At 39.5% G+C, this 16,329-nt stretch overlaps 1 protein-coding gene across 2 annotated transcripts; it reads left to right on the top strand.

Annotated features, from left to right (window-relative positions):
- The first annotated feature begins 2,859 nt into the window (after positions 1-2,859).
- Positions 2,860-16,329, top strand: PDPN (podoplanin). Of its 2 annotated transcripts, XM_030289303.4 has the most exons (7): positions 2,860-3,017; positions 3,107-3,208; positions 13,201-13,286; positions 13,729-13,822; positions 14,059-14,097; positions 14,445-14,556; positions 15,148-16,329. In XM_030289303.4, exons 2-7 carry the CDS (start codon positions 3,139-3,141, stop codon positions 15,152-15,154), a joined length of 408 nt encoding a protein of 135 aa, XP_030145163.4. In that variant the 5' UTR covers positions 2,860-3,017; positions 3,107-3,138; the 3' UTR covers positions 15,155-16,329. The 2 variants fall into 2 exon arrangements, with proteins under 2 accessions (XP_030145163.4, XP_030145164.4); XM_030289304.4 differs by having other exon boundaries at positions 2,861-3,208; positions 14,445-14,550.

Raw genomic sequence — 16,329 nt, 5'->3', positions numbered from 1 at the left:
GATTGAAAACACAGACCTGCCTGGCAAAAAAAAGAGAAAGAGTGACCCATGCACTCATATCCTGGCAATTTGTGGGATTTGTCATAACACACCCAGACCAAATTACAACATCCCTGCGTAGACCTAACCTGCGTTTCATGGCAGCATTGGAGCACATGTGCAGATCCACTGCAGGCAGCACACACACTCAGGTATGTGCTCATTCCTGTTCTGACACAGGCACAGGACCAGGTGCTGCTTTAAATGCAGATGAATTGTTAAACCAGAACCTGTACATAACTCCTTTATTGTCACAGAACCTATTGGCTTGACAGAATTACAAACCAGTGATCCACAGTGTCATTAAACCCCCTTAATCTGGTACAGCTCTGAGGAAAACTTCTCTCTCATCTCCTTGGATCCATGCTCTCTCCCAAGGGTATATTGGCTCCCCTGAAACAATTTTGTTGATGTTTTCAATCAGAGGGCTCAGCAGTGTCTCCCAGCCTTAATCTCCTTGCACAGCAACATGCTGTCCCTGTGGAGGCAAGTTCCTGCCCCTGCTGTCCTTCAGGAACAATTCCATTCCAGGTTGACAATTACTAAGACATTTCTAGCTCTTACTCTAACTTCTTTTTCATCTGTAGGCACATTTTGTTGTGGGCACACATGCCCTTTGTTGTACTATGATACAATGATAGAAGATTATTTCATTAAATTATTTATAGTTCAATAAATTTATCTAAGGAATTTTCCTTCCAGGAACAGGCTGGAGCAGGAGAAATAGGTTCATATAGAAGAAATTCTTCCTTATTAGGGCGAATAATAAAAGTGTTGGAGTAGCCACTGGAACTTGGATATCTCCAGCTCCTGAAAGCTCAGGTGCCTCAGCTCTATACTCAGAATACAGCAGAGTTTAAAGCAAGAATTTATATAATTCAGCAAAAAGCTTCTCCTTTAGAAAGACTTATTCCTAAACATGAGAAAAATTGTTTATATGAATAATCATAAAAGCAAAAGGTCTTCTGAATAGTTTTGAAAATTGAATGGAATTCTAAAAATCCCTTATTTTCATTCTTGCTGAGAATATGTTAACATTTAAAAGTCACTGTTTGTTCTGGTTTGTCTTTCATGGTGTACTGCATTAATTTTTTGTTCTGAAGATACATACAGAATTCCAAACATTCCATTCTGATAAGGTAAAAAAGAATTTGTTTCAGTCTTTCAAAATAAGGTCCATTAAAATGGACACACTCCCCTAGCAAGCTTCAGTTTCCTGTGAGGAATATTTCCCCAATAAGCAAACATTCTTGTAAATCAAGATGAAGCAGAGTTATCAAGAAATAATTAATCCCAGATTTTAACATGTTGAAAGTTAGTGGCAATATGTGGCAATATTTATTTTGCTATTTTCCTGAAGACAATCAGCCAATATTGTCTGTTGTTTCTTTGCATTGGCACCAACTGTTCTCATCCTACACTCCTTTTCATCATAAATAACACAATTATAGCACCATAATTGATAGCTGACAAATTCCTTTGGCACCTATCACTTCCAGAAGGAGAGAAAATCCCTATGGAAGGTGTTGCATTCCCCATGTGCAACCCTTTTTACATCACTGCTTATGTTTAGATTTGTTTTGGGTCTTCATAGCACCAAGTGTTGTGGGGTCTTTAATGACAGTTCTGACTCACATTCCAGTCCTGGCTTAGGGTTTTCTTTTTTTGTTTGGTTGTCTGGGGAGGGTTTGTGTGTGTGTGTGTTTAGAAAAAGACAAAACCTCTGCCACAAGTCTCCTCTGGCAGGGCTTATCCTACAGAAAAGACAAAACCTCTGCCACAAGTCTCCTCTGGCAGAGCTTATCCTACAGAAAAGACAAAACCTCTGCCACAAGTCTCCTCTGGCAGAGCTTATCCTACAGAAAAGACAAAACCTCTGCCACAAGTCTCCTCTGGCAGGGCTTATCCCACAGATGTGGGCAGAAAGGAAGCAAATCTATGCTGCTGCTGTGCTGGAGCCTGGTGTCCTGGCCCTGCAGAAGCTGGGGGAGGTGGTCCCACATTTCCTCACCCAGCTCTGTCACTGGGACACTTGGTTCATACATGAGCCCTGGTTAAAACTCACTGCACTCTTAAATAGAGGTAACTATGTAGATTATCCCTTGCTCAAGGTGGGGCAAAATTCAGAAGAGGATTGATAGAAATCATTGCTCCCCCAGCCCTGCTCAGCCCCAGCTTGTGTCTCACAGCCATTCTGTGAGCAGAAGTGTCTCTCACACATGGTGGGGTATCCAACCTCACACTCCTGCCCTGGTGCCCAGAAACACACAGGGAAACAGAAACAAGCCTTGCACAGACTGTTGTAGGGGCTGCACTCCTAATACTGCCCAAGAAAAGGAGAAATCCTCTCTCTGGAGGGTGGTGTTGGCTCTCTGAGGCCAGCAAGACTGCGGGCAGAGAGAAGTGGTCGAGCACAGCCAGGATGTCACTTGAGGACACAAGATGAGAGACACAGACACACAGGAATATTCAGGCAGTATTTACTGCAGAATTAAATAGCCTGTCCTAAAAACTATTTCAGTATCCCTAAATGCACATTCAATACCACACTTGCTTAGATAAACATGGGGGCTCACTTTGAACTGAAAAACATCAGTTCACTGCTGGAAATAACAAGAAAAGTGTCCTTAGTTTAGAAAAAAAAAGGATTTTTTTAAAGACAGTTTGCAGAAGGGAGGGAACGAACACCTCGCTTTGCCTAAATTCCTTTTCTCCCTTTGCTAAATAAAAGTCTTTTGAAAGGCACAACAGGTCCTGTAACTTTAAATCTGAGCTGAGATCATAACTTTGGTCCTGACCAAACAGCGTGGGGAGGGCGGGCCTGGCTGCTCATTGAGGACCACCTTAGGCTGCTCCCATCCCTTGGCTAAAGAAAATAAATCTGACTCCACTCAGTTTTCTTTAACTGCTCGGTTATCATCTGAGAAAACCTCCCCTCTTTACATTACAGTACCTAGAGGAATATTTGGAATACCAAAGTATTTTTTTGCAGTGATTTCTTTTTATCATCGCAATTCTCCACTACCTCTACATAAAATAATCTAAATTTGAATCCATCTGGTTTCAGGATTGGAAAGCGACTCTCTAAGCAAATCAAATATGTTTATAAAAGTTCCATTCTTCATCTTCGTCCTCGGGAGCCTGCCTTTTGTAGCACTTGCTCAAGAAGGTAAGGGGAAAGTTTGGTTACAGTTATTCCCAGTTATTTCCTGTAATTTAACAGTTTCTGTGCTCTCTCATGGGTTACATAGCTACTCTGACCTGTTTGTAAAACTTTCTTTGTAATTCTTAAGCTGCAACAGGGCATCTACTACAGCCATGATCTGGAAAGAAGCAGTAAAAGTTTTCGATGGGCTGAGTTTGACTACATCAGGAAAGAATTTTGTGTGTGTCTGTACGGGAGGGAGAGGGGTAGGGGCAGGCAGGGGAGGTATTCCCTGCACAGCCCTTGGAAACAGCTCCAGTCTCACTGGAACACACACTGAGGGCTCTGCAAGCAACGATTTAGTTTAACTAAATTAGGGGTATGACTCTGTTAAAGTAACTTGTAAATCTGTTCATTCAGGAGTTTAACTTCTGTGCTTAGAGACATTTCAGACTCTCAGAATTTGAGCCTTATGCAGGGCTTTGCTGAGTCTAATTTAGCCATAAGCGATATATATATAATGAGGGAAAATAAACCAGGGGAAATTATTGCCAAAGACAGATATGAAAAATGTTATGTACCAAAAAGATTAATATCAGAAGTGATGTATTTTGAATTTTATAAGAAAGATACAATATACACGTTTAGGTCAAGTAGACATTTAAGTCTTTCTACAGCTAAAGGATTGGAGTCTGATTTGTTAACAGTAAATCAGAATTACCCTGACCAGTGCTTGATTCCAGAAATGTCATTTTGAAACTCAGTCTTTCCGAGTAGTATTTGACTCATGTGAATGAACTGGCCAAGAGGCAGCATGGTTTACAGCTGCCATGGCCATGGAACATGTTCCAAGGAGCAGCTTAGCAGTTTCATACCGGTGCTCTGAACACAGTAACTGTAAACTCAGCCCACTGCTCTTCAAAAGCTCAGATCTACTCATCAGGCTTAGATCTGGGGACCCAAACTGAAAAAATTACCTGCTGACAGTCAGTGTCATCCTGCTGGAAAGAATGGAGCTGTATTGACACACACGGCGTGTGGGTGTTGACTTGAAGCTTCTAATGGTGTTCTGTATGTCAGAATGTGAGGCTGAAATTTGGAGTTGTGCTTCAAAATTTCACAGAAAAACTAAAATCAACAGATATTAGGCAAGTCACAAAAGTTGTTTTCTAAGCTTACACAGCCACCTAGTTCTTAAAAAGCATCTATATTAAGTGTACCAAAGTTTAAAGCCTTAGAAATGAGGCAAAACCACCACTACTTTGTAGAATTACCTTAAGAAATCTAAGATAGCAGAATTACATGTTAAAAGGTCTTTCATCTTCAGGCTTTTGAGAAGTTTTTAAGCATATTTTCTCTCAACTCTGAGAGGAGTCCAGCAATGCTCAGGCTGAAACTCTACTAGTCATAAAAATATATAAGAATATTTCCTGCTTTAAGAATAAGAATATAAGAATATTACCTCTGCTTTATTAACTGTACAGTTTGCATTGAACTCCAGAGCTGGATCAAGAATGCAATTTACAGCATGTAAGGTTTTCTGTGTCTGTTTAGGGTTTGTGACATTTTCTTCACATGGAGCCAGTCGTTTAGGATAACTTCCAAAGGGTACACCAGGAAAATAAACTCCAGATAAAATGTCTTCAGTATTTTGTGTCTATCACTGCTGTTTACTGATAATGATCACCAATTACAAGTTAGAACAGACCTGAAATGACAATTCCACCTTCAGCAATCTTTGCTGGCTGACAGGGAGGTGGGGAAGGCTTGACTTGTACAGTGCTTGGTGGAGTGGCTTTATCCAGACACATGAACCTCTGGGGAACACAGTGTGGCCTGGGGGTTTGAGAGGAAAAAGGTCTCCATCTGACACCTCTTAACCTAGAAAAGGCCATAAATAAACATGCAGCTACCCTTTTCTTATGGTTAGGCACTCCAGGTTATGGACTGAAACCAAATGGAGAGAAGCAGATTTGTTTCCAGCAGGAAGTATATTTCCTATTTCCAAAATAATAATAATTATTATTACTATTATTACAATTACTAATAATATTAATTATCATATTAGCAGCTACATTTTGGCCATGCTGATCTTGTTCAGCATGTCAAAACTCAGGCAAATCTTTACACACAGAATCAGATCAAAGGAGCTGAGATGGAAGTTGGCCTCAAGAGGCATCCAAACCAGTGCTTTGCAGAGGCAACACATTTCCTGATTCCAAACCTTTCCCATGGTGCTGTATCATTGCAGGGAAGGAGATTACTCTGTTGGCTGTCACATAACATGAGCAAAATTTAAAATGATTGTTTAACAAGATACCACATGTCACTTGATCTGTATCAATTGTCCATGTGCCTGATCTTACCTAGAGGCAAACATTAGATTATATTTCCTTATGCAAGGCAGGTTTATACTAGGTCATGTTATATTTGGTTGGGACTGAAAGTAAGAACATGGCCAGAATAATTCAGATAATAACTGTTCATATCATAAGAAAGGACATTGAAGTTTACAGTCAGCTATGAAAGACTAAAAAGTTTTCTGTTTTTCAAAATCATAACAAAGAGAATTGAAACAACCACAAGAAAAGATTCTTGATTTACCCAAACTCTGTCATTATTTCAGTGGCAAAACTAAACAATAAAATCAGGCAACTCTAAAGCCTTTTGAAAATCAAACTCTGTAACTGCTGGTGGTAAACAAAATGTAAAAGCAAATGGAACACTCACATTTGACTCAAAAGCGACCCAGTTTTCTTCTAAATGAGCACTGCACAACCTTTCATCCTGCATGAAGAATAATGAGTACTCTTACACAAGTCTTATATGTGCCTCTTCACTATGTGAATCTAACTCTACATGTCCAATACCCAAAATTATTATCACAGAAAGGAGAAAATCATCTTGCTGAATCTCAGTTAGTAGGTATGCAAGTTAGTGTATCTGAATTTTTCAGTATATTTGTGGAAGACAGCAGAGAACAAATATAATTAGATTTCTCCTCAGCTGGGCAAGCAGAGAGGTTTGCACATCTGTATTCCAACAGTTAGTTTTTCAATCTGTAGCTTCACAAACAAAGAAAAGAGTCATATTAAGGGCTTACAAGTGGACCTTTCATTGACTCAGGCTGCACACTAAAACTGGAAATGGAGAGGCCAGATCTCAGCTCCTGCAATTCAGCAGTTTCTACTGAATCTGTGCATTTACCTCAGATCAAGGACTTGTAAATCATCTGCAAAAAAAAATTTTAAAAAGAGCAAAAAAACCCCAAAGCAGCAAAGAACCTGGAGAGGGTTTAGGCAGATAATGAGGCAGTGCAGGAAGGTTTTCAGGCTGTGAGGCTCCAGCAGGACCGTGTGGTGTTTCTCCATGTGTCACTTGAGGTGAGCCACACAAGGACCACAGAAATTCCCACTGCTGCTGGTGGCCCAGCTCGGGCACAGGGGCTGGCTCAGTGGCACGTTTATTTTGTTGGTTTGTTTGCTTTTTGTCTGGATGTGGTCAGGGACTACAGGATGAACCCAAATGCTGCCAGATCCTGCCACTCGCAGCCTCCCAGATCCTCTCAAAGGGCCCCTCTGATTTGTGTGTGTGCAGACCATCCCCTCCATGGGGATTAATCCCACAGCAAAGCTCAGAGCTCTGCAGTGCACAATTTGTTACACAGAGTTTCAGAAAAAGATGTGGGATTGGGAGTATAGGTATGCTGGGATGTGCTAAAGAGAAACAAATGAGGAAAAATAAGGGACAAATGCACTATTGATTTCCAACTCTCCATCTCAGAAGCTTGGCCAAAAACTCTCAAAGGACCTAGAAGCTGATGCTGAGCACATTCTCATGTTGCTTTATGACTTCCTCATGTTTTTTCCATCCTTGTACTTGTTGATTACAAACACTGCAACATCCAGCACAGACTGCATCAGAATAATCCTCGGTGAGGGCACAATTCAGCTGTTCCAGCAGCACCATTTTCAGGCAAGCATGTACTCTGTCAGGAGAGCTTGAGGCACTACTAACACTTAAATCCAAATCCATATTAAAATGTTTTTATGACTATGAAACCCATCCAAACATTAGCCTATTGTTAGTGGAGTATAAAACTCAGACTAAACGCATTTTCAGGGAACTTGCCTGCTGCATGGCAATAGAAAGTAAGTAGTCAAAATCACCGTGTGAACAGAATTAACACCTAAGAGTTTCCAGTTCAGTGTCTGGCATGAGTATTTCAAACACATGAGTTGAGGAACATTCTGCTTGCAGATACAAAAGATTAGTAATCTACAGCAAGGCAGCTGTGAAAGGGCACATGGCTGTAGCCTCAGAGTCCACAGAAGGAAGTCATTTAGGGAAAAGATTAGTTTATTACTGTATTAGAGGTCATTTCTTAATTCCTTTCATTTGCATTTACATGTCCCAGTATTTGTAAGCAGATGTCTGCTTTGTGCTGCACATCTGCTCAGTTTGCTGATGCCTTACACCAAGTTTTGTATTTTTCCTTTGTCTTGGTGGCAACTCTTCCTAGTCAGCCACACAGCAAAAGTTCTGTGACTCTGCCACTTTACAGTAAGATACAAGAGACATTTACACCTTGATCACAAATCCTACCTTGTTGTTCCATCCCTCACTGCGTAGAGGAAACAATTAAACTCTTATAAAACTGCAAACAGGGAAATGGGGTCACAGGGCAGCAAATCTTGATAAGAAAATAATTTTATCCTGTTTTCATGGGATAACAAGTGTGAGGTTAGTGTACTTAGTAGACAAGAAAGCAGATGTTGACACAGCAACATTATTAAAAGCATAAATTTGGACTACTCACTGCAAGGAATATTTTAAAGGAATATCCTGTAATGGAGTTTGTAATTTCTTTCCTAATGCCCACAGTTCTGTGGCTGATTTCACTGTATATAAGGCAAAGCTTAGGAAGTTTGCAGCTTTTCCTCTCCTGGCTTTGTTTTGTGGCTCTGGCTGGGGGTCATTGCACACACCAAGCACTTGAAGAGCAGTTGCTTTTCTGTATCTGCCCCGTGAAAGTACATATTGGTTTGCTTTTCTGTCAGCAGAATATTGTAACATTCAGAAGACATGTGAATTACTTGAGGAGCAGCCGAGTGGTTCTTTGCCACTTTGGCACTGTCGATTTAAACTCTGGCTTTGTTCCTTTGGCTAAGCCAGCCCCAGCAATAAAACCATCTGTAGCAGGGTGTGGTGACCAAAGGAAATGTTTCTGACAGTTCAGCAAAGCATTGTCATCACAAGCTACATGGAATACCTGACCAAAGTCAGTCATATTCTAAATAAGGCTGAGCTAAATCCTTCCTTGTGCTTCATGACCATTTTCCCAACTGGCAGATACTTTCCAAAGTTTCTGCTATTCTGTCATCCACCTTCCTTTGTTATATATAGCAAAGCTGTCAGTCTTTGTAACTGCAGAAAGCACTTCAGGAGTTACACAGTACATACTTTCTCCTGAACAACAGTCTAGGCACTTAAACACACACCAGGGGATTTTTAATGACATGACAGATTACTGGAGCTTCCAGAAAGAATTAACAGAGAAAGAAAATGCCAATGTTGTGGCCCCAAACAGGCCAAGGACACAGAGCTCTCCAGATACTGCAGACAGACTTTGCAGGAGCCCCAGGCACAAATGAGAATTTCAGTGCTCATTAACAAACTTCCCTACTTTTCTGAAGTTTAGAAATTGTAACTGTTGAAAAATTCAAGATGCAAAATTCAAACCCCAGAATCCACTATATTATATTCTTCAAACCTTGCATTTTCAAAGTACAAAAATTTTGTGCCTTGGATTTGGCAGTGTTGAATGATTTCACAACCAAAGAGACACCTGTGTACTTAAAAAAATATCCAAAAGTATAAAAATAATGGAAAACTATTCTCATACAAAATTAAGCTAATGTTATAGGTTTTTACATGACTCTGGAATACACTTAAATTGAGGATGAAGCCAAATCACAGACAAAACTGCTGTTGAAAATTACAGAGCTGCTGTATTTAAAAGGCAGATCCCTTGCAAACCATGCATTTTTGTTAAACCTCTACCACCATGAATAGAAGTTTTCACTGAACTACAACAGAACCTATTCCAATAATGAGATAATGATTAAGACTCCCTCTGCTCACAATCAAATTAAGGTCTTTAAGTGAAGGATACTTCTGCAGAAAGGGAATTCCTGTATCAGGACATAAATGCTGAATAAAATGCAGTCAAAACAGGATGGCCAACACACACGTCCATACACAGTCTTTCAAACAACACCACTTGGTCTGTAGCAATTCCGGAAACAGATACTGAAAACCATCAGTCAGCTGCAGATGTTTGCTCTGCTACATCTCCAACAGAAAAGTGATATGTCCCAAGTGTCCCATCCTGCTAAACTCTCTGCTAGCTAATATCTTTAGCTGTTATTTATGAATAACTGAAGCTGGGATTTTTTTTGTTTGTTTGATTTTTTTGTTTTGTTTTGGGGTTTTTTTGTGTAGAAGCAGAGGGCACTGAGCAAAGCATTATTGCATTCTTGCTAGAGGGAATCCTTTAAGGTTTGCCATTTTTTTCTCCTGGTCTCTTACCAGAAATGGAAACATTCTATTTTGAGGGCTTACTATTTCAAGGACTAAGCTAAAATATAGGCTTATATCTGCCTTTACCCACTAGTGTTTGGGTTTATTTAGGTTTATGCAAGGAAAGAAGCAAGATCCTACAACATTTTTCATCTTCAGGAGGATCTTTGTTGGTTTTGGAGATACCTGAAAGAAATGCTAATGAACAACAGTTTTACAACTCCCTCTCCTTTCCAATACAACCACTGTGCTTTGAAAGCAGCTCTGAGAGGTTTCTCTAGTAAATTGTCACTCTGTGCATGGAAGTACTGAGCTCAGCTTCCCCTAAGTGGGTCATAGGATGCTTAAGCATAGGAGGTTTTCAGAGTAGTATTAAACTTTTAAAGACATCAGATTTTGTCCTGGTGTGAGAAGCTGCAGCCTGAGAGCAGCTGGGACTTTGAACTGAAAGGGCTCCCAGCTGGAATTTTGGCAGAAAGGGATGTAATGATTAATTCACATCTGCAGCAACATATAGCTGCAAACAGAGGAGGCTTCTTGGAGACAGCCCCAGCACTGTGAGGCAATGTTTTTATTTACAACCTCCTCTAAGATAATATTAAGAACACATGCAGAAACACCACTCAGCCCTGACTCTTGCTTCATTTGGCCCACATCAGATGAAACCAAGAAATGACACAAGCACACACCCCTTCAATGCCATTTACATCCCCTTTGATGTCACTGGTGCTGAGCCTTGTACTGGGTACAGCGGAAGAAGTTTAAAGTCCAGTAGTGTCTCTCAGTTTCATTCAAATATTTAACTTCATTATGACTTTCTCTGACAAAGAGCTGTCTAGCAGCCAGTGTTGCTTCCTACAAATGCAGAACACTGAGAATTGAATTGCATCCCACTCTTTCTGTGGGTAATAATTTGGTAGTGTCTAACCACCAGCCAGCTCCCTCCACTGCCAGTCTAAAACGAACCTGGAAATAGAGTCCAGGGATTTTTCTGCATCAGATAGAGAATCTCAGTTTGAACAAGGCTGGGACAAGAACTTCAGACTGACAGAAACCAGATCAGATCAGTCAGAGCCTTGGGCAGTTCATAGGGAAGCCACATTCCAATTTCCCTGTGCAATTAAGGAAAGGCTGACCCAAATCTCAGGTGAGCTGAATTATCTTCTAGAGGTATTTATTTTCCCCTACAGACTATAAAAGAAGATAAGGGCAAGTAGACACTTTATTTAGGTGCCTTTATTAAGAACCTAAAATTAGGCAAGATTCATCTGGGCCACCTCCTTTTGTCAATCACAGTTCTGAGAGGGCAAAGGCACCGAAATAGGTTTTCTACATGCCACCCATGGCCAAGAATCTGCAACAAGCATCACACAAAGAAAAATTATTTTATGTTTCTTTGTGACATTCATTAATTTTCTACACCTTTGCTGTATGACATGCCTTTCCTGCCTTCACCATCAGGCTATTTTCAGGGCTGAAAGCTACTGCCATGCCAGGAGTATAAGCAGCTTCTCCCAATCAGCTGCTTGTTGTTAACATACAAAATTTATTTCACCTTCTACTGGGGATTTTCCTCTAGTAATTGGTTTTCTCCATCTGTGCTTATTTTCAACTAGTGAATAAAGGATGTTTCTTCAGTTCTCACTGGGATTACAAGGTGAACTGATCCATACACATTTGTGCTCCTGAGTTCTATTGCTATTTATTTGTTCACACTTTACATAGCTGTGATTGTACATCACAGTATTGTATTTTAAAGATATTGTTTAAGAAGCAAAAAATAAGGATTATAAAATAGTGCTACAGGCACTGATACTTAGAGAGTGTCTAAATATACAACAAAAAATCAGCCCCTTTTATGCTACTTCAACAATGCCTCGGGTATTTCAATCAAAAATTACCAAACCATTATTTTTACCATCTAATTTGGAACTCTGATTTCCCCTGTTTTAGTTTTTCCATGGATTATAAAGTGATTTCTGGAAGACTGACTGGCTTAATTAGCCACTCTATTTGGCCTCATGTTGGCATAACATGAATAAAGTTTCTTCATCTACTACAGCCCAAAGTACTACCTGCACACCATTTTGGCTCCTAAATAGAAACTGTATCTGTATTCAGGTTTATAAGGACACAGAAATATAAAATTCTATTTAGTTCAGTAAACATGGAATTAGAGATCTAAGTTTAGTTCCCTGTTTGGTGTCTTAGTAACGGGACAAAGCTCTCAGTCTTATATTGGTTGAGATGGATAAAAATTTTCTAGTTTTGTTCAGAAAACAGTTTTGGAAGCAAAGGAAAAATATTTGCAAGTTTCCAGTAGAATTCAAATTAGAGTTTCAAGCAAAACCAGGGGTTATTTTTCTCAATGGCAAATCAAGTGCTTGCTCAGAACATGTACTATCAGCTCTTTGCTTAAGTTTCAGCACTGGTATCTGGAATTAGCAGGACCTTTATGCCCCAGGCAGCAGCAGGACAAGCAGCCTCACCTGGCTTTGTAATCACCAGGAATTACAAACTCCCAGGAGCTCTCACACCACATTATCATCACACTCTGCCTGTCACAGGTTTATGAATCAGCATGAAATTGAATTAAATTATAGTTAGGTCTTCAGCACATTCTTGGTACTGCCAGTTATCTCCACACTGTTATACATTTCCTGTTCTACCTTATTCCAACTCATTTCCCTACTGATGAATTCTGGCTGTATTTATAAATTAACAGCACTGTGTGGGCCAAAATCTAAAGAAGTACAGATGAACTAGGGGTCTAGATTTAAAAAATAAAATAAAAAAAAAACAAACAAAAAAACAAACAGAAAAAAAAACCAACCAAAAAACCTACCAAAAAAAAAACCCAAAACAAAAAACAAAACCAAGTCTTACATTGTTATCTAAAAATTCAAGTTATGGCAACTAAGGTTTGCAGCTCTAGGAAAGCCTCAGGACTGATTTGTGTAGGAATATTTCCAAACTATAGCTGCACCCATAAGCATTGATGAAGAAAGATTGCAGCTGGGGCTGAGCAGAAAAATGGGAGAAATCTTTTACTATTTTAGAAAATGGAAGATGCTTGAAGGAATATATCCCAATACACAAGCTAATGCTTAGCTTGAAATCTGGAATCATCCACTTGGGAGAAAATTTTCTTCATAAAAAAGAAAATAATACTTGGACAAAATATTAATAACCAGCATGTTTCAAGGTTGTACCAGAGTTAAGTGATGTGTACTTCAGCTTTTTGTCCTACTGCTTTGGACAAGAGTATAACAGAATTCAAGCTTATTCCAAATAATTTCCCATTCCCATGTGGGCAAGGACAGGGAGACAGAACATCATGCAGAGGTCATGTTTTAAAAAGTTTATGTGTCAGAGGAGCCAGAACATGTTACTACCAAGTAAAATCCTGACTAATTTTCTAAAATTTTATTCAGCAAGCTCAGTTCTAGAAGGAGAAGAAAGTGCAACAATTGATTTCAGAGACAGAAATGACACAGAATATGAAGAATTTTCAACAATAGTGAGTATATAATGCTAAATAAAAGATCCTTTATGCTACCTTCTTATTCACTGACACATCCCACCTCTTCCAATTCAGTATCTCTCGAACAGTTTCAGTGAAACTAAACTCAAAAACTACTTTACAAAAAACCCACTGAAAAAAAGGCAGGTCTGCAAAATTCTGCAGCCTTCTACACCTTTTGCAGTCCTACCAAGAGATCTGATGTAGAAATCCTCTAGCTGGGAAGACAAATCAGCTTATCTTGGTTTGTTTGGTCACTGTATGCATGTCAAACATGAGAGGTGACAGCTAAAAAAGCATCCACACCTGACAGACCAAGAAATTTAAATGTTACTTTACACATGTAGACTGAATGTACTAAGGGTTTATTTTTTCCCTCTTTTCCCCTCAATTCTTGTCATTTCCCACAAGATTACACAATGTAATGAATCTCTTGCAGTTTGGAGACCTGAAGACCACAGAAAGTACCTTCATCGTGGATGGAAAAAGTGAAAATGCTACTGCCTATGAAGTTAACACAGAAAGTGTTGATGGTAAAAATCCCTTTCATTTCTATTTTTACATATCAAAGTTATATTGCCATCTACTAAACAATATCTGGAAATCTCAAATACTCTCAAACTTCATTTGCTCACTTTCTATCAAAAGAACAAGCTCAAGCCATTGTGACAAAGTCAAGAAAAGTTTTCCTTAGATGTAGCCTTTCAAATTGGAAGGCAACACTCTGTACAAAGCTGAGGGAGTAATTATTGTCTTTCTGGATTTACAGGTGAGGAACGGAGTGGGGAACCAGAGACAACTGATGAAGGTATTAAAGAGAAGATTTGCTTATAAAAACAAGGGAGAAGAGTGACTGCCAGGCAATTCCCCTTCCTGTGCCCATGCCATCCAGTAAAAGTTCCAGGGGAGGCACAACCTGCCCCCTGAGCTGCTTTCCCTGCTTCACCTGATCACTGTCTCCATATCCAAAACCATATGGAGCCCTTCAGCCCAAAGGCATGCTTGCAGGCTGCTGAACATCCAAACCTACTTTAGAATTCACAAGACAGTAAGAAATTTCCCCAAGGAGCAGCAGAACAGCACTAGGTCTATCAGTAGCCTCTTATCAATGGTCTCCATGAGATACACACTAACATTCCAATTTTCTTTTTTCAGGTGGTCTGGGAACAATTGCACTGCTTGGAATAATTATTGGAATCATTGTTGCAGTTGGAATCCTTGCAGGAATAATAATTGCAGTTGTAAGGAAGATGTCAGGCAGGTACTCGTAAGTAAATTACTCATCAGGCTTTTTCTTCAAGCATCTTCCTCCGAGCAGGGTCACAGAAATCACTTGGGAAGTTTCTATTTTGACAAAAACAATGTATTTTACTGTTATACAGTGCCTTAGACAGGCTCAGCAAGAGCTGCCAATGTGGTATGGTGTCTGCATGCTCTCATGTGCTCCAGGAGATCTTCCCAGACAGTGTGCACATGTGTTAGAACGTGTGCACATTATAACACACCTGTGTAATAATTTCAGATGCTTGGGGCTGGGGTTACTCTGGGGAACAGAGTAATTCACTAGGAAGTATGATAGGAGTAGGTTCCAGAAGTAGTGGATAGCATGCGAGCATTAGGGAGCGATCTCTACCTTATTTTTAGTGACACACAAATCTAAAGAGTTTTACAGACTCTGAAGGAGTAAGAAAACCTCAGGAAATTGAACAGATACTGTGCACCAGGAGAAAGACAAATAGGAACTAGGAAGAGAAATAAAGAGGTGATAGGAAAGATGAAGAGAAGGAGAGAAAAAAAGATAATGTATCTTACATTTGGGTAATGATGAACAATAAAATCTCTGTTTTCTGTTTTTCAGGCCCTAAATACTGTTGAAACAAGCATACATGACATTCCATGCTGGAAAACACAAGTGCTTCTTATTTCATACAAACTAAAGACTATTCCTATATTTGTGTGAGATGATCCATGGAAAATATAGTCAAAGAATTTCAGATCTGTGGGGATACCACACAACTTTAAGGACCACCCTCACACCCCTCCTTGCACAGAGCATGGAACATTTAATAGGATTTTTTACTAACCAGAATTTTACTAGTAGAAAAAGATTTTGCAGTTAAAAAGAAAAAAACAAAAACCAAAAAACTGGAGTAAAGGGATGTACATCTGAAATGTGATTTGCAGGTATTATATGCTTGGGTTTTAAATGCTACCAAAGATTATTTCACATTACATTATATGTATTCTTTTAAAACAGCAACAAAAAAAGGTGGTTTTAGCTGGTTAAGTGCTCCTGGCATGTTTATCTACCATATGATGTATCAAAAAGGACGAATTAGCTTCAGTGAGAACCAGTTATTTACGAAATAGGAAAATACTGGCTATAGGAAGCTAAAATCTTTCCACTGCTGATACAAATTTTCTGCTCTTGATATTTATGTTATTTTGTGGCAAAATATGGTAGGTCTGGCTGGAACTGATCTACCAACTGAAAGCTTGCTCGTCTGACTATGGCATCAGGAATTTCCTGCCTTCTCTTGTTGCAGAGACATGCAGGAATTGAAATACACATCCTGAATTAAGGGGTGCTTGGAAAATACCCAGTTTTGATGGGTCACTTTAGAGCTGACGTGTAGAAGCTTTTGAATTAGTGTACACCATAGTGTTTTTTTTATGCCTGTCCCATTTTCTAAGTGTACATTTGATTTGTTTGGCAATGCGTGCAACACCAGGTCAGAATGTGTCACTGAGGTGTGATGCAGCTTTGGAGTCTGCAGCTTTTCTGGGGCATATTTAGAGCAGCACAACCTGAATGTACAGAGCTCAGAGCAAAGGCTTTGCATGTCAAGTGACTGCAGTGCATCAGGTTTCCTAAATGTTTTGACACTTCAGTGTTTGGTGTAAAAATCATGATAATCAATATCGTCATCCATTGCTAAATTTGTCAGCTTATCTGTGTTTGCTTTTCTGTTTCTTTCATGTGCCTTGAACTATCATATCAATACAAGCTTTGGAAATAAAAATCAAAATATAAACTGTA

This window comes from Taeniopygia guttata, chromosome 21 (genome assembly GCF_048771995.1).
Source record: "Taeniopygia guttata chromosome 21, bTaeGut7.mat, whole genome shotgun sequence".
NCBI lineage: Eukaryota > Metazoa > Chordata > Aves > Passeriformes > Estrildidae > Taeniopygia > Taeniopygia guttata.
This window is presented reverse-complemented; position numbering and strand designations above follow the sequence as displayed.